The sequence below is a fragment of the Henckelia pumila genome, chromosome 4 (genome assembly GCF_033568475.1).
Source record: "Henckelia pumila isolate YLH828 chromosome 4, ASM3356847v2, whole genome shotgun sequence".
Taxonomy (NCBI): domain Eukaryota; kingdom Viridiplantae; phylum Streptophyta; class Magnoliopsida; order Lamiales; family Gesneriaceae; genus Henckelia; species Henckelia pumila.
In genome coordinates this window covers 177,807,432-177,830,959 of record NC_133123.1, presented here as the reverse complement: position 1 = coordinate 177,830,959, position 23,528 = coordinate 177,807,432, and the positions used below count along the sequence as shown (strand labels likewise).

The 23,528-nt window shown below is 39.1% G+C and overlaps 3 protein-coding genes and 1 non-coding gene across 4 annotated transcripts; 1 reads left to right on the top strand and 3 right to left on the bottom strand.

Moving 5' to 3' along the window:
- Nucleotides 1-7,238: 7,238 nt before the first annotated feature.
- On the bottom strand, nucleotides 7,239-8,039 carry LOC140862367 (uncharacterized). Its single transcript, XM_073265391.1, has one exon. The coding sequence runs from the start codon at nucleotides 8,037-8,039 to the stop codon at nucleotides 7,239-7,241; it is 801 nt and encodes a 266-aa protein (XP_073121492.1).
- Nucleotides 8,036-9,178, bottom strand: LOC140862366 (uncharacterized). The gene has a single exon (XM_073265390.1). The coding sequence runs from the start codon at nucleotides 9,176-9,178 to the stop codon at nucleotides 8,036-8,038; it is 1,143 nt and encodes a 380-aa protein (XP_073121491.1).
- Nucleotides 8,580-8,686, top strand: LOC140870191 (small nucleolar RNA R71). Its single transcript, XR_012147164.1, has one exon. It is a non-coding gene; the product is annotated as a small nucleolar RNA R71 (small nucleolar RNA).
- Nucleotides 9,179-22,307: 13,129 nt separating the features above from the next.
- LOC140862365 (uncharacterized) lies at nucleotides 22,308-22,775 on the bottom strand. The gene has a single exon (XM_073265387.1). The coding sequence runs from the start codon at nucleotides 22,773-22,775 to the stop codon at nucleotides 22,308-22,310; it is 468 nt and encodes a 155-aa protein (XP_073121488.1).
- Between the last annotated feature and the right edge of the window lie 753 nt (nucleotides 22,776-23,528).

The following is a 23,528-nucleotide window of genomic DNA, read 5'->3' as shown; positions in this document are numbered from 1 at the left end:
TTTTAATTTTTAATTAAAATTTTAATTTTTTTGAAATTCTAGTTTTTGATCCGATCGAAAATTGTTTTTTATTGGTTCACGAGGCATCGGATCGAATTGTTCGATTTCGAAAATTTTAAAATTGATTTTTGGATAAATTTTAATTTTTGAAAAATTTATAAATTTTATCCGTTAAATTAAATTTTATAAAATTAATTATTTTGGTACAATTGATGATAAGATATGATCTTATGGTTGGATAAGATAAAATATGATTTTATCTTTTAAATTATGATGCCTTTGCATGTTTATCCAATTATTTAATTATTGAATTAATTATTGGATAAAGGATGATTGATTGCCATGACCAATGTTTTAGGTGTATGTTAGATAATTTACATTTGTCTTATTGTTGTTGGATTTTATTAATGGGCTTGGTTTATAGCCCAATATTATTGTCATATGTAATAAAAGTGGGCCTGATTTATGGACCGTTCCCACCCCTAAAAATGTATCACATATTTGTCATCGAAATTTATTGTAAATTTATTAGACTTAGTGGGAGACAAAGATTTGAAGAAATGGTGGGCCCAGCAGACAATGAAGGCCGAAGAAATGTAAATTGGTAGCTCAATGTAATAGGATTGCATTGCATACTTGCATATCACCTAGGATTGTACTTAGACTCGTGATTGGCAACCACGGGTCGATTAGTTAATGGGATCGATCATCCTTAAATAATATATGATATTATTGATATATGCATGTTTAGACTAAATTGTATGAATCCCGCAAGCATACATAAATTTCATGATGAGACAAATTTTCAAAATTAAAAATCCCTCATTTTAAATATGATTTAAAATTGATATCAAGATTAATAAAAAGAGAATTTAAATATTGTTTAAATATTCCTACCTTCCATCAACGATCAATGTATGAGATGCTACCCGCGGATACGGTCCGGCTCATATTATTGGGGGGGCCCGTTCGTCGGAAAGCTATACATTGGATCGACACATGTTGTAAGTTGGGTGGAACTCCCATGGGATTGGCTCATATTATTGGGGATCCACATGGCGACCATCCATCACAACTTAATATTGATGGGTTATCTTGACATGTCACAATAAACGGCGTCATATTATTGGGCCCTTATTGGACATGAGGTAAAAACATGGGGGTTACTTTGGAAGTAATTGGGCTCTAACTTTTGAAAATTATGGTTGGCTGATATTATTCGGGATCATGATTTGTCAATTGGACTCCATGTTCTCACTAAGGAAAACAGTTTCCTGTTTTCACTAGAGGGTAGTGAAATCGTTAAAATAGTGGTAGTGTAATTCATAAAATTAAAATTCGCCATATTTTATGTCTTAGTAAATTAATTAAACAATCATTGATTATTGTCTGTTTCCTTTTCAGTATACTATTACAATGACTTCTCGCAATCTACTGTTTTCAATTCTCGAACAAAACAAATTGACTGGCGCAAACTATACGAAATGGTTCCGTAAGTTGAAAATTATTCTTACTTCGGAAAAAGCTTTCTATGTGTTAGAGAAGCCGCCTGCAAAGGAAGCCCCCGCTAATACAAGTCCGGAAGAGTTGGCCAAACTTGATTTATGGTGGGACCATGATATGAAGGCCAAATGCTACATGCAGGCTTCGATGTCTGATGAGCTTCAAAGGAGATTCGAGGATGCCGTGAATGCTGCTGACATTCACAAGAACCTCAAGGAACTCTTTGGAGCTCAGTCAAGGTCAGAGAGGTATGACACCGTCAGAGAGCTCATGACGAGCCGCATGCGAGAGGGGACTTCGGTCCGTGAGCATGGGGTGCGCATGATTGGGCTCATTGAAAAGTTGGTAACACTCGACTTGACTTTGGAGCATGAACTTAGCGCGGACTTGTTGCTTCTATCACTTCCTTCATCGTTTGACGGTTTTGTGATGAACTTCAATATGAACAAGATAGATGCCACCCTTAAAGAGATGGTCAATATGCTTGTCACATATGAAGCCACACTAAAGAAGGATAAACTGGTACTCTTGGTTGGCTCCTCTTCTAACTCTAAGAAAGGACCAAGTGGAAAGGGTAAGAAACGTTCTGCCCCGCCCAAGAAGATTGTACCAAATAAGAAGGGAAGGCCAAGGCTTCAATTGGGATAAAAGATGAAAACGTTTGCCATTACTGCAAGAAACCCGGTCATTGGAAACGTAACTGCAAGGAATACCTCGAACAGTTGCGAACTGCAAAGGGTATGTTTTACATTGAAATAAATGTTTCGCTTAATACTTCTTCTTGGGTATTGGATACCAGATGTGGATCTCACAATTGCAATGATTTGCAGGTGATGACAAGAAGTCATAAGCTAAGGATGGGTGAGACCCAGCTAAGGCTCGGGAATGGTTCTAGAGTCAAAGCCAAAGCTATAGGAGACATTTATTTAGTTTTGCAGAACAATTTTAAGTTATTTTTGAGAGATGTTTTATATGTTCCGGATTTGGTCAAAAACATTATATCTATTTCTATGCTTGATAGAGATGGTTTTTCTTGCAATTTTGTGAATGGGATTTGCAATATTTACAAGAATGAATGTTTGATTGGAAATGGACAACTTGAAAATGATCTATATAGCTTAAAATTAAAAGACGTTCCAATTAATTATGTTGATAAACCGGTAACAACAATTAAAAGGAAAAACGATAGTCAAAACCCGGCAAACCTTTGGCATGCTAGGCTAGGTCATATTTCCTCAAGGAGGATGAACAAGCTAGTGGGAGAGAGCATGTTTGATATGTCTGATATTAACTCTCTACCTACTTGTGAGTCCTGCCTAAAGGGAAAAATGACTAAATCTCCTTTCAAAGGGAAACCTGAGCGTAGTCAAAATCTGTTGGATTTGATCCATACAGATGTTTGCGGTCCATTTAAGATTGGTACTAAATGTGGCAACACCTACTTCATTACCTTTACCGATGATCATTCTAGGTATGGGTATTTATATTTAATGAAATATAAGTCTAAAGAATTTGAAAGGTTCAAAGAATTCAAGGCTGAAGTAGAAAACAAACTAGGTAAAAGTATTAAGGCACTTCGATCGGATCGAGGTGGAGAATACTTAAGTACCGAGTTTTTGGACTATCTAAAAGAGAATGGGATTCTCTCTCAGTGGACTCCTCCGATGACACCTCAGCTGAATGGTGTTTTGGAGCATCGCAATCGAACTTTGTTGGACATGGTTCGATCCATGATGAGCTTCACTTAGCTCCCACCTTCGTTTTGGGGCTACGCGCTTGAAACGGCGGTATTGTTGTTAAACAACGTCCACACTAAATCAATAGATAAAACACCATACGAGTTATGGAATGACAAAGCTCCTAAGTATTCGTACTTGAGGATTTGGGGATGTCCTGCTTACGTGAAGCAGACAGTGGGAGATAAGTTGGATAGTCGATCCACCTTATGTTATTTTGTAGGGTATCCGAAGAATTCAATCGGATATTATTTCTATCATCCTGCTGAAACAAAAGTGTTTGTTTCTAGGAATGCCACCTTCTTGGAGAAGGAGTTCTTATTGGATAAGAAAGGCGAGATGATGGAACTCGAAGAAGTTCGAGAAGAACCCGAAATACAAAATAACGATCCTACGCCTCAGGAACCATTACTGGACACGCCTGAACCTAGAAGATCCGAGAGAACTTCTAGACCTCCTGTTCGATATGGTCTTCTTCTTGAAGGGGATCAAGATGAACCCGACATTGGATGTGATCCAAGAAACTTCAAGGAAGCAATTTCTGATGCGGATTCGAATTTATGGCTTGAAGCTATGCAATCGAAAATAGACTCGATGCATTCTAACCAAGTTTGGTCTTTTGTAGATCCTCCCGATGGAATTGTTCCAATTGGGTGCAAATGGATCTACAAGAGAAAGCTTGGGCCTGATGGAAAGGTATTGACCTACAGGGCACGATTGGTGGCAAAAGGTTATACTCAAAGACAAGGAGTTGACTATGATGAAACCTTTTCACCAGTCGCAATGTTCAAGTCCATAAGAATCCTTATTGCCATAGCAGCATGGTATGACTATGAGATATAGAAAATGGATGTAAAGACTGCATTTCTTAATGGAAACATTAAGGAAGAGATCTATATGATGCAGCCTGAGGGATACACATCCATGGGAAGCGAGCATAAGGTATGCAAGCTTCAGAGATCAATCTATGGTCTCAAACAAGCATCAAGAAGTTGGAACCAGAATTTTGATGAAACGATAAAGGATTTTGGTTTTATCAAGAACTCGGAGGAACCATGCGTATACAAGAAAGTAGTTAAGAATGCGGTAACATTCTTAGTACTTTATGTTGATGAAATCCTACTCATGGGGAATGATGTAGGGATGTTGCAGTCAACAAAGATATGGTTATCAGGTAGATTCTCGATGAAGGATTTAGGTGAGGCATCCTATATTCTAGGAATTCAGATCTATAGAGATAGATCTAAAAGAATGATAGGACTCACTCAATCAACCTACATCGACACCATATTGAAAAGGTTTTCAATGGATGGGTCCAAGAGAGGACATCTACCTATGTGTTATGGAGTTTCTCTATCCAAGTCTATGTGTCCCAAGACTGACGAAGAGATAGAGAAGATGACACACGTGCCATATGCGTCAGCCATAGGTAGTATCATGTATGGGATGATATCTACCAGACCGGATGTGGCCTATGCTCTGAGTGTCACGAGCAGATATCAAGCCAATCCCGGTCAAATGCATTGGAAAGCCGTGAAGGATATTCTTAAGTACTTGCGAAGGACTAAGAATTTATTCATGGTTTATGGAGGGAGAGAATTGAAGTTGGAAGGCTATACCGACTCTAGCATCCAATGTGACGTGAATGACTCGAAATCAACCTCTTGATTTGTATTCGTGCTCAATGGCGGTGCTGTCTCTTGGAAGAGTTCCAAGCAGGACACCACAGCGGATTCCACCACTGAGGCAGAATACATTGCAGCATCAGCTGCTGCTAAAGAGGCGGTTTGGATAAGGAAATTCATCCAAGAGTTGGGTGTAATTCTGAAGCTGTTGGTCCAGTCCCGGTGTACTGTGACAACACGAGTGCCGTTGCTCAGGCAAAGGAACCAAGGTCTCATCAGAAGTCCAAACACGTACTGAGGAAATACCACATCATCTGGGAGATCGTGGAAAGAGGAGACATCAGTGTCGAGAGAGTGGCCTCTATAGAAAATATCGCTGATCCTCTTACTAAGCCCTTGTCAGGACCATTTTTTGACAAACATCGCGAAGCAATGGGATTACATAGTATGACTAGTTGGCTTTAGGGCAAGTGAGAGATTGAAAGAGTGGGTGCCCGGTTAGCCAACTTGTGGCTAAGGGCTTTTATGACTCTATGTAAAACAATCTTTTGTTTAATATAATTTACACTTTTATAATGACATTGACTTTATCTTTCTTCATAATGTTATATTATGATATGCTATTGTTGTTTTGATAAAGACCTTGAATATACTATAGTGTATGTAAGATGTGGTAGCACATGGGGATGGCTATCATGAAACACATCTTATAGTCACTGTATATTCTAAACTGTTCCTAGTCAATTTGAGCCGTCCGCAAATAAGGATAAGGATCGCTCGAGATTGAGACTAACATTTGCGATGCCGAGTACCACGTTTCATTGGTATGGAACATAGAGATGTTCAAAGCATGCAAATGGATATTCATATGATGAATGATCGAACTACCCTATTCGGACTTTCCAAGTGGTTATCATTTATCGAGTGGATAAAGTCCACGGTTTTGGTTGTACATGATTAGTCCTTATTACTTGAAACATCATTGAGGCTCTATATGCTAGTACTGTACTTTGACTCATTTACCGACTCTATTGGGTCATCAGGTGTCAGGATTGGGTACAGTTACGACACATGTAGGAGTCGATGCATTGTTGTCAAGGATTCACCACATACTTGCGAGTGTGGATATCCTATGCGATCTGAGGAGATATTAGTGTGACGAATCTCTGGCCAGATTACATGATGTGTTTTAGGTTACTTGGTGTTCCTAGTAACACATGCGATGTCACTAATAGATCTCCAAGATGTTATGCATAGTTATCGAATCTCGAACGACTCTCGATGCACCAATGGACGTTGTTGATTCGATCGGGATATTTGGTTGAAGGGACCGTACTCTACGCTAACCAAAATCTACTGGTTCTTGCAGGCACTATCAGTAATACCTAGGGAATCATGGGGCGATGTTGCTAGGCGCTCTTACCATGATTCGATGGGTAAGTCGGAAATTGTTGTTCCGAGTCACAAGGAGTTGTGAGCCCACGGCTAGCTGTATTCCTGAACCATTGAGGGTTACACAAGTAATGGATTACTAAAACCCCGTAGAGATAGTTAAATTTAAAGAGTTAAATTTAATGAAAGAGAAGTTGGACTTCTTAATTAAAAGGGAGTGGGATTTCCTAAAATGACATAGGGATGGACATTTTTGGAAATCACTGAATTCGGATTCAGAAAAATTATCTTGACTTTAAAAGATGCAGAAATGGTTTTTGTGCACATTGGTGAAATCAGTTTATCAATCGGAGTCACGATGAATTTTATATTAATTTCTAGAACAACGGGCTTGGCTTGTTGGACTAAGTTATGGATTGTGGGCCCTAAGGAGTTAGAGTCCTAATATAATTATAACTTAATCTTGTCTAAAAATTATCCATAAATATGTAAGCAGTGTTCGAAATTCATGAGAGAATTCAGTCTAGAAATTTTGAACACTACATATAATTTTCAAGAGGATTTTTGAAAATTCCTCTGTCCCTTTTGGAGAAAATTCGACTTGTGATTTTTAGAAAAATTACAAATCGAATTAACAGATCATATCTGTTTATTCTCTACGTAAAACTTCTGATTGATTTCTAGTGCAGTCAATCAGAGGATTTCTGTTTTTCATTCGTGGACCTAATTCTGGAGTTAGATCGTGATTGTCATCGGTTCCCGGGATTTACAAGAAGAGCAGATTATATTCTGTTGGAGTCCATAATCAAGCCTTTTCTTGACGAGGTAAAAATTTAACTGTGTTTTATTTTTAATTGAACAAATTTAATTGTAAAAGTTTTGATACCCATATATGGAATCGTTCCATATAATAAAATAAAATTTTAAACTTCCGCTGCACCGGGTATCAATTCTTAATTGATCTGAACACGTTTTCCAACAATCACACTACGAAGTCCACAGGGAAGATGAATTTGTCCACTTTTACAAGTACATCCTCGATTATACCCCGTGGATATTTGATGGACCTGTCCGCCAGTTGTAACGACATTCTGGTGGACTTTGGTTCTCCCAAGCTCAATTTCCTAAACACAGAGTAAGGCAGTAGATTTATACTCGCACCCAAATCACACAAAGCCTTATGAAATAGAACATCATTAATTACACAAGGTATAGAGAAACTCCCTTGATCCTTTTTCTTTAGTGGGATTTTATTCTGCACCAGTGTCGAGCAGTTTTTCGTCAGACTTATCATCGCATGCTCCTCCAATTTCCTCTTGTTAGAGAGGATCTCCTTCAAGAATTTTGCATAATTTGGCATTTGCATCAGTGCATCAGCGAAGGGTATATTGATATTCAATTTCTTAAACACTTCTAAGAATTTACCAAACTTAGAGTCTAGCTTGGCCTTCTTAAGAGCTGCAGGAAAAGGTGGTGGCACAATAATTTTTGATTGTGAAGTGGGTGGGGGTGTTAAGATAGACGACTTGCCTGAAGTTTTTTCTGATGTAACTGTTTCTGGCTCTTTCTCGCTTTTTGGTTCAGGCTCGATCGTCTTTCCACTCCTTAATTCAATTGCTTTCACCTGTTCCTTCGGATTCTTCTCAGTGTCACTTGGCAAAGTACCCTGATCTCTGCTGGAAATTGATTTGGCCAATTGCCCTATTTGATTCTCCAGATTCTTTATCGATGCATCTTGATTCTGCATGCGGGTTTTAGTAGATGATATAAACTTCTGAATCATCTGCTCCAATCTTGATTTCTCCTCTTGAGCTGCCTGCTGTAGTTCTGATTCCCATATGCTTTATTATTCTGTCCACCCCACGAGAAATTTGGATGTTGTCTCCACCCTGGATTGTATGAATTCGAAAATGGGTCATTCCTTGGGCGATTTTGATTTCCCATGTGACTTGCCATAACTCCCTTCGGTTGAGAAAATGTTTGACAGTCTTTCGTGAAATGCTCTGCACCATATTTTTCACACCACACTTCTTGTACTCGCATCACAGAGTTTCCCACGCTTAGTTCCTCAATCCTTTTGTTCATGACTTCAAGTTGAGTAGCCACTGATGTGAATGCATCAATTTGATGAATTCCAGTAGATTTCCGGGCTGCACCCCTTTCAGATTGAGGATGATAGCTACTAGATTCCATTTCCTCGATTAATTCAAAGCCATCCTCTGACGATTTTCGCAGAAGATTTCCACCTGCAGCTGCATCTAACATGGTACGATTTGAGTGAGAAAGACCATAATAAAAAGTTTGTACCACAAGACCTTCTGGTAATTGGTGGTGTGGAAATCTCCGCAGTAGATCCTTGTAGCGCTCCCATGCTTCGTAAAACGTTTCCTGTTCTCCTTGGGAAAAAGTTGTGATATCAGCTCTCAGCTTCATTGACTTAGATGGTGGAAAGTATTTGGTGAATAAAGACTTCGCCAAATCATCCCAAGATGTGATGGAACCTGCAGGTAAATTCGTTAGCCATGCTTTCGCCTTGTCTCGCAGTGAAAAAGGGAATAAACGCAACCGAATAGCGTCATCAGAAACTCCCTGTATCTTGAATGTATCACAAATTTCCAAAAAATTTGTGATGTGTACATATGGTTCATCAATGACACTCCCACCAAATTGAAGTGTGTTCTGAATCATTTGAAGAATGGCCGGCTTTATCTCAAAGTGATTAGCTGCTACAGTTGGCCGGATGATGCTTGGTCTAGCACCTTCATTGTTTGGCAAGGCAAGATCCATCATGGATCTGTAAACTGGTTGTTCCTGTTCATGTTCTTCTTCCATTTTTTGTTGTTGTTGTTGCCTTCTTCTCCTATGAAAATTTCTCTCGATTTCTGAATCAAAAGGCAATAGTTCCTCAGGTGAGTGCTGCATGTACTACAAGAGAATCCTGCAATCCACAGATGAAAATGAGTGATTAAAATTATAATAGAGAAAAATCAAATAAAACAAATTAAAATCTATTTAGTCCCCGGCAACGGCGCCAAAAACTTGATCGACGGAATACTAACACTTAAATTTTCTTTAAAAATCTCTCAAATCCAGTCGATAATAATTGCAAGTGCACGATTCAAGTTATAATAAAATGTACTGAGTACGAGTATCGTCCTCAAGGACTAACAATAGTAATTTGTCTCGTTGATTTTCAACTACACAAAGTATCTCAAATTTGATTTTGGAATTATCTAAAATTTAAAATTAATTAAGAACTCAACGTAAATAAAAGTGGATTTCACAACCAAACAATCAATTCTCAGACTGAAGAACACCAATTCAAAATGATTTTGTTAGAATTTCGGTTCACCTTTCCCCTAATTGAACTGGACGATTGGAATTTAATTTATTCTTATAAATTTGACAGAAATTCATGTAACATTGACAACCTCTCTCGAGGTGATGTCAAACTAATCAAATCAGTGAAATAATTAAATCTCTTTAATTATTTATCATGACTGATTGCTTTGCGTTCTATGAATTCTACAACTTTCAACCTGGTGGTCTATGGCTATCAACATGTACTAAATATCATATCTCTATGCATATTTTAAGTCCATGGATTCTATCATTTGTCCCAATTAGGAACCTATCTCTCGATAGCAATTCACAATTTACGAATCTATGTTAAGGGTAGCTAATCATCAACATAGAAAGAAAAACATGATAAAATCAATTATAAACATAAATCAAATCTCAATACGTCCGGTGATTCAATCACACTACAGTGTTTCGGGGTTAGGATCCCCTCGATTCCAACAAAATAAAAACTTAGCTACTGGAATTCATTACAAAAATTTAATCTCAAAAGTGTTTAACATAAAAATTCAGAAGAGAAGAAAAGAAAAACTCCCAACGGAGAAGAGAAATCTTGAATTTCTCAGCTGCTGTCTGCCTCCTGATGTGCGTCCGTCTCTCCCCTCAAAAACTAAGGAAAGAATTGTATTTAAAGTCCCCAAGAATCCTTCCCGAAATAAAATCTCTAAAAAAAAAAAAAAAATTTCACGTCAGCGCATCGCGCTTGAGCGGTAGAAAATTACCGCGCGGGCACCTGAAAATTTGGCTACTCCTGTTTTCCAAGTTCTTGGTTGCGCCCGCGCGGTAGAAAATTGCCGCGTGGGCGCCATGCCTTCCTGTCAGCTACTGTTTTACAAATGATGAGTGCGCCCGCGCGGTAGAAAATTTCCGCACGGGCTCCTCGTTTTTTTCCAGAAATGTGCTTTTCTTCTTGCGCTATCCTCACCGCCTCAATTGTGCATCACCTTCTCACCAAGTATCAGCATTTCTTGGTGATTTCCTGCAATAAAAATAAATAAACCAGAGGATTGACTACAAAAAAATTTAAAACAATAAACGAAACAAGAAAGGTAAAAACAGACACAACGAAAACGAAACTAATGCAAAACAAACACAAAACAAGCAAAAATAACGCACAAAAACGACTCCTATCACCTGAGATTGATGAGTTAAGACAACGTATTCTGAGAGAGGCGCATTGCAGTCGGTTCAGTGTTCATCCAAGAGGCCGAAAGATGTATAACGACTTGAAGAGTCAGTTCTAGTGGAAGAAGTTAAAGAATGATGTGGTGAGGTTTGTATCTCGTTGTTTGAACTATCAGCAGGTTAAAGCTGAGAGAAAGAGACCAGGTGGGCTTTGCATAGTCTGTCTATTCCGGAATGAAAGTGGGATCATATTTCGATGGATTTCATCATGAAACTACCCCGATCGGTTCGAGGATGAGATGCCATTTGGGTAGTGATTGACCGTTTGACGAAGTCTGCTTGTTTCATTCCGTATCGGATGACATACCGACACGATCAGATGGCAGAGTTGTATGTTAGAGAGATTGTCAGATTGCACGGTGTGCCGAGATCGATTGTTTCAGACCGAGATCCTCGGTTTACTTCCCATTTCTGGCATAGTCTACAGGAAGCCCTTGGTACTAGATTGCACTTGAGTACCGCATACCATCCTCAGACCGACGGTCAATCAGAGCTGACGATTCAGACTCTGGAGGATATTTTACGAGCAGTGGTGCTTGACTTTGGCACTACTTGGCAAGATTCATTGCCTCTCGTTGAGTTTTCGTACAACAACAGCTTCCAGACGAGTATAGGAATGGCACCATTCGAAGCGTTGTACGGAAAGAAGTGCAGATCTCCTCTGTACTGGGATGAGATGTCTGGGTCCCCAGGCTTGGGACCAGATATGATTCGTGATATGGCTGAGCAAGTGAAGATTATTCGATCGAGAATGAAGACTGCTCAGGACCGACAAGCGAAGTATGCAAACATTCGACGCAGACCTCTATATTTTGATTAGGGTGACCGAGTATTCTTGAAGATTTTTCCGTTTAAAGGTACCGTTAGATTTGGGAAGAGAGGGAAGTTGGCACCGGGATTCATCGGTCCGTATGAGATTTTAGAGAAGATAGGTGATCTAGCCTACTGTTTAGCACTTCCTCCTTCTTTATCTGGTATTCACGAAGTCTTTCACGTCTCAATGCTGAGGAAATACCATCCCGATCCTTCTCTTGTGCTTCAGCCTGACGAAGCCGAACTTGATGAAACTCTGAGTTACTTTGAGAGACCGATTCAGATCCTTGACAGAAAGGAGAAGCATCTCAGAACCAAATCGATTCCTTTGGTAAAAGTTCAGTGGAGTCGTCACGGAGTTGAAGAAGCGACTTGGGAGACAGAATCTGACATGAGACAGAGATTTTCTGATTTATTCATCTGATGTGAGTTCTTAATTCTGTTCTTGAATTCTTAATTATCTTCTTATGAGTTGATATCGATGATTTCGAGGACGAAATCTTTTTTTAGAGGAGAGAATTGTAACGCCCCATTTTTATCTTAATTGATGTTATTTGAGATAATCAGTGATTTCAGAATTCGAGACCGGACTTGTTATTGATCAGGATCCTTTTTGCAAAATTTGGAAATTTTAGGGACTAAAACGCAATTATTGGGTTTTATATATTATCTACACTTAGAATGATTGCAAAAAGCTTCCTCATCTTCCTCCCAACCGAGAAGACTCCATTGAAGCGCCCCTTTTGTGTTTCAAGCTTTCTGATTTCAGTCCGAGCTCGATCCAGCCGTTGGAATTTATTTCTGAAGGCAAATTATCGATCACTACTACGAGAGCTCCGTTATATCATAAGTTTTTCTACGATCGGATACATTCTAGTTTTTGGATGTTGTTAGAATCGTTCTAGAATCAAGTATGTTGTTCTTGACAGAGTTCTGATCGTTTATTATCTGTCGGTTTTGAATTAGAGCGACGTTCGGATTTGTTTTGATTTTTGGAAGCTAATTTCGAAAGTTTGAGTTTTGAGATTGGTTGGGTTTGAGCTTTTGTTGTTGTATTAGCATTGAGTCGTATTGATATCGATATTGAAATGTTGTCTGCGTTTCCGGTTTGTTCAGTTTATAGCCGTTATGCCGTCAGTTTGAGTTTTGGATGTCGTTTCGATGTTTTGAGTTATACCGAGCTTAGTATGAGTTTTGATATCGATTTTGATCGCTATGACTTCTTCTGATAGATTGATTTGAAGTCTTTGGAGTTGTGAGCCTTGCAGCTTGGATCAGTTTGGAAGAGTTGAGCCTGTATAGTATCAATGTTCTTCTTTATCTATTGATTTAACTTGACTTGGATTTTGATCGAAGAATTGTTGTTTTCAGATTGAAGTTTTGGAACGTCAAAGAAGAGGTATAAGATGACTTTGGAATGGAATAGGATGATTAACTCGAATCCGGATTGATTCGAGTGTCCTAGAAGAAATCACATACTGCATATTTTGACTGCTTATTTGATTATATGATTGAATTTATATTGAGTGCATGAGATTACATATGCATTCATATTGAGACTTGATTTATTCAGATTGAATTAAACGATCTAGGGATTGTAGTCGAGTAGCTTGGTAGGCGATTTACTACCTTGTCGAGTAGCTCACTATAATGTCCTTGAGTCTAGAGGATTAAAGCATGCCACGTCCACCTCGAGAGGGAAGTCGGTGTGATTGTAGGATGTTTTAACCTCGGGATCCCAAACTAAAGAAAGAAAGAAGAATTCCAATTGATTATCTGTGTCTGATAATCCAGAAGTTTTAAAGACATGCATATCATTTTAATTCAGTACTTGAATGGATTAATTGATAATATGAGGAATGAATTCATAGTATGATTTGATATGTTTATTTGATTGCATGTTAGTCTCTTTTACTAGGAATATTATTCTCACCGGTTTATCCGGCTGTTGTCTTTGTTTGTATGTGTACTTGGCAACAGGTGGGGCAGGACCAAGTCAGAAGAGGCATGGTTAGCTTCAAGGAAAAGATGTAGAAGTGAGACTCGGTCTAGAAGTTGATTCCAGCATGTCAATCTAGTATATGTTAGAACATGTTTAGTTATCGAACTTCATCATTTTATTGTTGTTGCATGATCTCGACTTTGGTTTGTTTGTTGAACTCCAGAACTCCTGTTTTAAATGGAGGAACCAAGTTGTAATGCATGTTTATGTTTCGGAGTATTGTATGGCTTGATGTTCTCGTTTTTGGCGATTCTAGCACCGGAGCATCCAGGGATGCGCGCCCGCGCATGCCAGCGCGCGCGCGCGCCTGCGCCCCTTTTTGGGCAGGGCGTCATGCGCGGCCGCGCATGAGCTTGGGCTCCGTGCGCGCCCGCGCCTGATGAGGCGCGGCCGCGCGGGCCCTGCTTTTTAAAAAAAAAGTGTGTTGGCTTTTAATGCTTGCTTAATTTAAATACTCTTTTAATTGATGTTTAGAACCGAGGTCTCACACACCCTAACAAGAGAACCACACACTACGCATTCAAGTAGGCTTGGGACAAGGATTTGAGACGTAGGAGCGAACGACAAGGGATAATCGAATCACACGACATAGGAAATTCATCTAGGGACGGCGAATCAACTCTAATCTATGATTTTTATTATCTGCCTTGATTTTTATTTTGAGATTTTTGGATATGTCTATGTGTTTGATTATTTCATTATAAACTTATTATTTGTTTCTAGAGATTGATGGATCTTGATTGGAGTTTCATGTTTTTAATATTATTTTGTCTACTATTATTTGTTCTTAACAATTTATTTGTGTATTCCTATTTTGATTGTCTTTCAATTACTTGATCACTAATTGAATTGTTATATTTATTTGAAATTTGGCACTCGGGAGAGGAGATTTTGAATAGGATCATAGGAAAACACAACCTATGATTTTTGTAGATGTAACGCCCCGTTTTTATCTTAAATAAGTTTATTTGAGTTAATCGGAGATTACAGAGTTCTCGAGCCGATTTGATTTTGATCAGGGTCCTTTTTGCAAATTTTGGAAATTTCAGGGACTAAAACACAAAGAGTGGATTTTATATATTATCTACTCAACTTTTGACTTTGCTATTTAATCCTTCTCCTTCCTTAGCCGGCTCCTCCTCCATTGAAACGCCCCATCACTTTTTCAAGCTTCTAGATTTTAGTCCGAGCTCGATCCGGCCGTTGGAATTTATTTCTGAAGGCAGATTATCGATCACTGCAGTGAGAGCTCTGTTATATTGTAAGTTATTCTACGATCGGATACATTCTAGTTTTTGGATGTTGTTAGAATCGTTCTAGATTCGAGTATGTTGTTCTAGACAGAGTTCTGATCGTTTTTTATCTGTCGGTTTTGAATTATAGCGACGTTCGGATTTGTTATGATTTTGGAAGCCATTTTCGAAAATATTGATTTTGAGATTTGTTGGGATTGCCTTGTTTTGGTTGTCTTAGCATTCTTATGAGGTTATATCGCTATTGAACTGCTGTCTGCGTTGTCGGTTTGTTCAGTTATAGCCGTTATGCCATCGGTTTGAGTTTTGGAGATTTGAACCATTTTTGAAGTTATTGAACTTGAATTGTAAGTTGATCTTGGTTATTGATCTTGTATTTCATCTGGACAGATTTGTTTGTAGTTTGTCAAGCCAGAGTTAACAGCATTTTGATCCTCAAGAGTTGGACGAAGATCGGTAAAGAGTTTTACCTTGAACTGTTGTTGTTGTTTAGGTTGTATAGTTGTTGATACAATCTTTTGTTGTAGCTTGTCCGGAGTTGGATCTACGGCATTGAAAGGTAAAAGCAGTCATCGTAGCGGGATAGCATACTCGGGACTGTTGGTTCTCGAGTTTCCCTTTTAAATCACATATTGCATCAATACTTGTTCTAGCATGTGAAACTTGTATTTTGGTTGTTATTTGAGTTGTTTATGTGGCTTATGTTTATGTTTTTATTTGCATTCATCTTGAGCCAATATTGTTTCTAGCAGGCAGAACCGCCCCTTTTTGTTTGGACGTTTGGGAACTATGATTGAGTGGCCTAGGTCGTAGTCGTATCGCCTAGTGCTAGCATACTCATTATGGTTGCTCAAAGTCTAGAGGAGTGAGATATGTGGCACCACCTCGATTGGGAGTGTCGGTGAGTCGTCACATGATCTCATCCTCGGGATCCCAAAAGCACAGCAGCAATCCTTTGTTTATCAGATTTGATATCCCGGTTTAAAGACATGCATTTCATTACGTTGTTATTGATTGTGTTTTTGTCTTGAAAGCATGTTTATTGTTGTATTACTTGATATGTTGCTTTTACTGGGAGTATCATTCTCACCGGTTATCCGGCTGTTGCTTTGTTTTGTATGTGTACTTGGCAACAGGAAGGGCAGGATCAAGTCAGCATAGACCTGGTTAGCGTCCAGAGCAAGAGATAGAAGTGAGACTCGTTTAGAAGTCGAATCAGCATGTCAACCTAGTTATGTTTTGCGAACATGTTTAGTCATTCGAACTTCTCGTAATTGTTTTGTAAGCAAGAATTGATGTAGGTACTACCGTATTGAATGTTTCTCTTCCCTAAACCTTTCTTGTATTGTTTTGGCATGTCAAATACTCTTAATGTAAGTGTTTAGGTTTTGATTGAGTATATTTCAGTGCCTTCACAATTCTGGGCGAGGGGAAGGCGCGGGCGCGCGGCCTCTTTGCGAGGTATGGGCGCGGGCGCTCTTAATTAGAGCACGGGCGCGCTAGTTTTTGTGCAGCATAAGCGCGGGCGCGCTGCCTTAGGCGCGGGCATGCTAGTTTTTGTGGGGCTTAGGCGCGGGCGCGCTGATGTCAGCGCGGGCGCGCGAGCCTCATTTTAAAAAAAATATATATTATTGGTTTCTTGTTTACATATCGCTTGTTCTCTAATATTAGTTGATTAGAAACGAGGTCTCACATTAAGTGGTATCAGAGCGATAAGATTCTTGGTTGAACTAGAGTGAGTGGGTAGATCGAGTCTGCGTGTATTGGCTCCTCGCATGTGTTTGAATTGTTTTAACTGTGTACTTAATTCCATGCGAGCATGCTTTATTATTGAAATTATTGACTTACATGGTTTTTGAAAGAGTGGGTGCTCGGTGAGCAAACTTGTGGCTAAGGGCTTTTATGACTCTATGTATAAACAATCTTTTGTTTAATATAATTTACACTTTTATAATGGCGTTTACTTTATATTTTATCATATTATTATGTTGTGACATACTATAAGATGTTTAGATAAAGACCTTGAATATACTATAGTGTATGTAAGATGTGGTGGCACATGGGGATGGCTATCATGAAACACATCTTATAGTCACTGTATATTCTAAAAAGTTCCTAGTCGATTGAGCCATCCGTTAATAAGGATAAGGATCGCTCGAGATTGAGACTAGCATTTGCGATGCCGAGTACCACGTTTCATTGGTATGAAACATAGAGATGTTCAAAGCATGCAAATGGATATTCATACGATGAATGATCGAACTACCCTATCCGGACTTTCCAAGTGGTTATCACTTATCGAGTGGATAAAGTCCGCGGTTTTGGTTGTACACCATTAGTCCTTACTACTTGAAACATCATTGAGACTCTATATGCTAGTACTGTACTTTGACTCGTTTATCAACTCTATTGGGGTCATCAGGTATCGGGATTGGGTACAGTTACGACACATATAGGAGTCGATGCTTTGTAGTCAAGGATTCACCACATACTTGATAGTGTGGATATCCTATGCAATCTGAGGAGATATTAGTGTGACGAATCTCTGGCCAGAGTACTTGATGTGTTTTAAGAAATGGTTTCTTAGTAGCACATGCGATGTCACTATTTGATCTTCAAGATGTATTGCATAGTTATCGAATCTCAAACGACTCTCGATTTACCAATGGTTGTTGATTCGATCGGGATATATGGATGAAGGGACCGTACTGTACGCTAACCAAAATCTATTGGTTCTTGCAGGCACTATCAGTGATACCTAGGGAATCATGGGGCGATGTTGCTAGGCGCTCTTACCATGATTCGATGGGCAAGTCGGAAATTGTTGTTCCGAGTCACAAGAAGTTGTGAGCCCACGGCTAGCTGTATCCCTGAACCATTGAGGGTCACGCAAGTAATGGATTTTTAATCCCCGTTGAGATAGTTAAATTTAAAGAGTTAAATTTAATGAACAAAAAAGTAGGACTTCTTATATCAGAGTAGAAGAGTAAGATTTCCTAAAATGACATAGGGATGAGCTTTTGGAAATCACTGAATTCGGATTCAGAAAATTTATCTTGACTTTAAAAGGTGCAGAAATGGTTTCTGTGCACATTGGTGAAATTGGTTTATCAATCTGAGTCACGATGAATTTTATATTAATTTCTGAACATGCGGGCCTTGCTTGTCAGGCTTGAACTTATGACTAATGGGCCCTACGCTGTTAGCAGCCCACATTATAAATAAGTTATTGCAGTACAGAAATTACACAACAGAGGTCACAAAATTTTTCGAAAACCCTAGTTTTTCCCTACTGTGGCCGCCGCCCCTATTCCTCTCTGCTCGAAAAATTCCAGCCTGTGAATTTTGAATTTGCAGTCTGGTTTAACGGATCAAATTCGTTAATTCTCTTCGTAGAAACTTCTGATAGATTTTCTAGTGCAATCTATCAGAGGGATTAAACTTCTGTTCGTGGACCTGATTGAAGAATTGCTCGTCCATCAGTTCCTGGGATATACAACAAGAGCAGAGTAATCTGTTGGTGTCCATAATCTGTTGGTGTCCATAATCTCGTTTCGCACATTACAAAACAAAGCAACAGCCGGATAACTCCAGTGAGAATGATATTCCCAGTAAAAGCAACATAAAAAGTAATACAAGTAATATATCAACAACATGCTTTCAAGACAACATAATAAAATCAAAACGAATGATATGCATGTCTTTAAATCGGGATATCAATTCTGATAAATGAGGGATTGATGCTATGCTTTTGGGATCCCGATGATGAGACCACGTAACAACTCACCGACTCTCTCAATCGAGGTAGTGTCACCTATCCCAATCCCCTAGACTTTGGTGCGACTATAAGAAGTATTCTAACACTAGGTGAACTTCTACACCTAGGCCACTCGCGGTATAGCCCCCAAAACGTCTAAACAAAAAGGGATGTTCTGCCCGCTGAAATCAAAGGTTTGGATCAAGATGAATGCATAAGAAAACATAAAGCATTAAGCCATATAACAAAAATTCAATCAACAACATAATACAAGTTCCACATGCTAGAACAAGTATTGATGCAAGTATGTGATTTAAGGGAAAACTCAAGAACCAACTATCCCGAGTATGCTATCTCGCTAACGATGACTGCTTGTACCTTTCAATGCAAGTAGCTCCAACTCTGGATAAGCTAAAAAAGAGGTTATATCAAAATCTATACAACCTAAACAACAACAAGGCTCAAGGTAAACTCTTTACCGCTCTTCGTCCAACTCTTCGATGATCGAATGCTGCTAACACAGGGCTCGACAAACTCCAAACGAATCTGTACGGAGGAAAAGAAGATCAACATCGACGATCAAAACTCAATACCAAAGTTCTACAACTAAAAAATGATTCAAAATCCCAAAACTCAAACCGGCGGCATAACGGCGATAAACTGAACAAATCGGAAATGCAGACAGCAGTACAATATCGATATCAACCCATATCAATGCTAAAACAATAATAACAACTCAAATTCAACACATCTTAAAATCCTCATTTTCGAAATTGGCTTCCAAAAATCATAACAATTCCGAACGTCGCTCGATTTCAAAATCGACTGAGAATAAACGATCAGAACTCTGTCAAGAACAACATACTCAAACTCAAACGATTCTAACAACATCCAAAAATCAAAGTTTATCTGATCGAAGAAATACTTAAGATATAACAGAGCTCTTGCTGCAGTGATCGCTAATCTGCCTTCAGAAATAAATTCTAACGGCCGGATCGAGCTCGGACTGAATTCTGGAAGCTTGGAAATCTCAAAGGGGCAATTTAATGGAGTCTTAGGCGTTGGGGAGGAGGTGATGAGTGAATAAGATAAGTCAAATCCCTTATAAATATCTAATAAAACCGATATTTGCATTTTAGTCCCTGAAAAATCCAAAATTTGCAAAATAGACTTTGATCAAATTCAAGTCGGCTCTTGAACTCTGTAACCTCCGATTAAATCAAATAAGCTCATTTAAGATAAAATCGGGGTGTTACAACTTACGTATCCAACAATGCACAACTCGTAGGGTGAGCGCCCTACTAAAGGATATCTCAAAGATATAGGATCAATATGCTCATGTATGCAACAAACAGTCATGACATGTTGTATCATATAAATCATGCAATCAGGTAATACTAGGGCTAGGATACCGAACCAAAATACCGAATTTTTGGGATACCGTACCGAAATGTTTTCGATATATAGACATTTTTTTGGTATATCGAATTTTTTTTCTGTATCTATACGATATGAGAATGGATTTTTTCTATACAAAAATTTCAAAATTTCGATATCGGTACCGCTATGAATTTTTTTCATATCAATATTTTTTTATAGGGTATACCGAAAATCCACCCCTAGGTAATACATGAAAACACATAATACGTGCATACTCAATCTGGATATCTCGAATAATATTTTCGTACAGCATATACTAGGCAAGCTAAACCAGCACTATGTCCAAGCCTATAGTCCGCACTACAATGCAAAGTTCTCATGCATTATAATCTTATTCTAAAAATCTTAACTAAGCTATAGCATACTCCCTATTTACTATAAGGAGCTAGAGATATATCTGCGTCCTTTGTCAGCCCTCTGATGATGACTGCCCAGAACTTGGGCACCTCTCTGCCGCAATCTCGGAGCACCTCGATCACTCCCTGACCAAGCCTAAAAAACCTAGAATACACTAGAATCGAGAGAGATAAGGAATTCATGCAAGAAAATGACAGCTCGAACGGTCTTATTTATAGGCGGAGATCGGATGCTCCGATCCTTTCATGCGCAGCACGTCACTGCATGCACAAATCGGGCGCTCCGATCCCTACTTTGGACGCTCCAAACTGCTGCGTGTACGTTCAAACTTGACACCTAAACACTTTCATGGCCTAACTGAGATCGAACGCTCCGATCTTGGGTTCGAACGGTCCAATCTGTCTATAGCCTCCGATCCTCTGATCAATGCCTTCGAAGGTTTAGGATCCTCCGATCCTGAGTTCGGACGCTCCAAACTTCCCTAGCCAAAATTTCATAATTTGTCTGATTAAATCCATATGAAGCCTCTAATCCATGCTTAACCATTTTTATTCTCTTAATCTTGTAAAATGGAGTCTGGCTACTACATTCTCCCCCTACTTAAGATATTTCGTCCTCGAATAAATCTTAAGTACTGAATGCAACCAATAATGAATAAACATCTTTTATTAAAACTGAAAAATTTACAAGATACAATTGAAATACCAAAAAATCATAACAATTCTGGATAGTCTGTATGCATACAACTCTCAAGTTCCCAAGTGGCTTCTTCAGTGCCTCGGAGTTGCCACTGAACTAGAACAAGAGAAATGATCTTATTACGTAAGTCCTTATCCTTATGACCTATGATACGCAAAGGTCTCACCACATATGACAAATCTGTATCCAACTGTACTTCAGAAGACTGTAAGATATGAGACTCATCTGCCACATATCGTCGTAACAATGAAACATGGAATACATCATGGATACTTGACAAATATGGCTTTAACGCCAATCTGTAAGCCAAATCTCCTAAACTTTCCAAAATCTCAAATGGACCAATGAACCTAGGAGATATCTTACCTTTGAGTTCAAATCTAAGAATCCTGCGGAATGGTGAAAATTTCAAGAACACCTTCTTGCCCACTTCAAACTACAAAGGCCTGCGCTTAACATTTGCATAACTAGCCCGCCGATCCTACGAAGTCTTAATTCGCTTCTTGATCTGTACAAAAATATCAATAGTCTGCTGGACTAACTCTGGTCCCTCTACCTATCGCTCCCCCACTTCTTCCCAGAACAATGGAGTATGACATAGATGCCCGTACAATGCCTCAAACGGATCCATCCCAATACTACGATGGTAACTATTGTTGTACGCAAATTCAATCAATGGCAACTGATCTTGCCAAGCTGGACAAAAATCCAAAGAACAGACACGTAGAATATCCTCAAGAGTACGAATCGTGTGCTTTGATTGTCCATCAGTCTTTGGGTGATATGCAGTACTCAAGCTAAGAGTAGTACCCATAGCACGTTGAAGACTCCCCAGAATCTGGAAGTAAACCTGGGGTCTCGATCTCTGACTATTCTCACAGGCACTCCGTGCAATCGAACAATCTCATGGATGTACAAGCGAGCCGTCCAGTCAAAACTGTAGTCCCGGTTATAAGGAATGAAATGTGCTGACTTGGTGAGTCGGTCCACCACAACCCAGCTAGCACCACAATTCCTCGAGGATACCGGAAAATGGGTCACGAAGTCCATTGTGATCAACTCTCATTTCCTCTCAGGAATAGGTAAACTGTGAAGCAACCCTCCAGGTCGTCGGTGCTCTGTCTTGGCCTGCTGACACACCAAACATCTCGAAACATATTGATACACACTTCTCTTAATTCTCTTCTACCCGAACCTAGTACGCAAATCTTTTTCCATCTTGTTACTTCCTGGATGAATACTCGACTTAGAACGATGGGCTTGAGATAGAATCTCCTCCCTCAAAGTATCATCCTTCAGAACAACAATACGACTAGAAAAACAAAGGAAACCATCTGACTGATAATGGAATCCAGACGTACTATCATCTCTGGCTAAACGAGCCAAATGGTGGGTCTTCGGGTCAGACATCTGAGCATCTTGAATCCGATAATACAAAGATGGCTCAGATAAAATTGCAGACATATGGATACTCTGTAGACCTTTTTTATGCTTGAAGGTATACCCTGAAGAACAACAATCTTCAATGATACTGGTTACTAAACCAGTCTGGAGTGCTGATACTCGCACCTTAAGACTCAAGGCATCAATAGTAAGATTAGCAGCTCCTGGATGATATTTAATTTCACAGCCATAATCTTTCAGCAAATCCATCCAACGTCTCTGTCTCATGTTCAACTCTGCCTGAGTGAACATATAATTGAGACTCTTGTGATCTGTGAAGATCTCAAATCTCTCGCCATACAGATAATGATGCAAGATCTTCAATGCAAAGACAGTAGTTGCTAACTCGAGATCATGCACAGGATAATTGTTCTCGTGAACTTTCAACTGTCTAGAGACATATGCAATTACATGCCCGTTCTGAGTCATGACACATCCCAATACCTTAAGAGAAGCATCAGTGTAAACCACATACCCTCCAGAACACAGGCGCATAAGTCAACCGTCTAAAAAGCTCACATAATTTTTTTTCACATTCTGAAGACCACTCAAAATTCACTCCATTCTAAGTAAGTTGTGTCAATGGTTGAGCTAGCTGTGAGAAATTCACGATAAAGCAACGATAATATCCTGCTAGACCCAGAAAACTACGGATCTCAGTTACCGTCGTTGGACGCGACCAATTTATTACAGTTTCAATCTTGCTCAGATCCAAAGAAACTCCATCCCTGGATATAATGTGACCAAGAAATACCACTCAATCCAGCCAATATTCACACTTACTCAGCTTAGCGTATAACTGTCTATCCCTCAGAGTCTGCAACATAAGCCTTAGATGATACGTATGCTCATTCACGTCACATGAATATACTAAAATATCATCAATGAACACAACGACAAACTTGTCCAAAAATTCCCGGAATACTCGATTCATCAAGTCCATTAATATAGCTGGTGCATTAG

Bases quoted from the DNA above. Each gene is read 5' to 3' on its own strand.
- LOC140862367 (XM_073265391.1), bottom strand. From the start codon at position 8,039: ATGATTCAGAAGTTTATATCATCTACTAAAACCCGCATGCAGAATCAA.
- LOC140862366 (XM_073265390.1), bottom strand. From the start codon at position 9,178: ATGCAGCACTCACCTGAGGAACTATTGCCTTTTGATTCAGAAATCGAG.
- LOC140862365 (XM_073265387.1), bottom strand. From the start codon at position 22,775: ATGGATTTGCTGAAAGATTATGGCTGTGAAATTAAATATCATCCAGGA.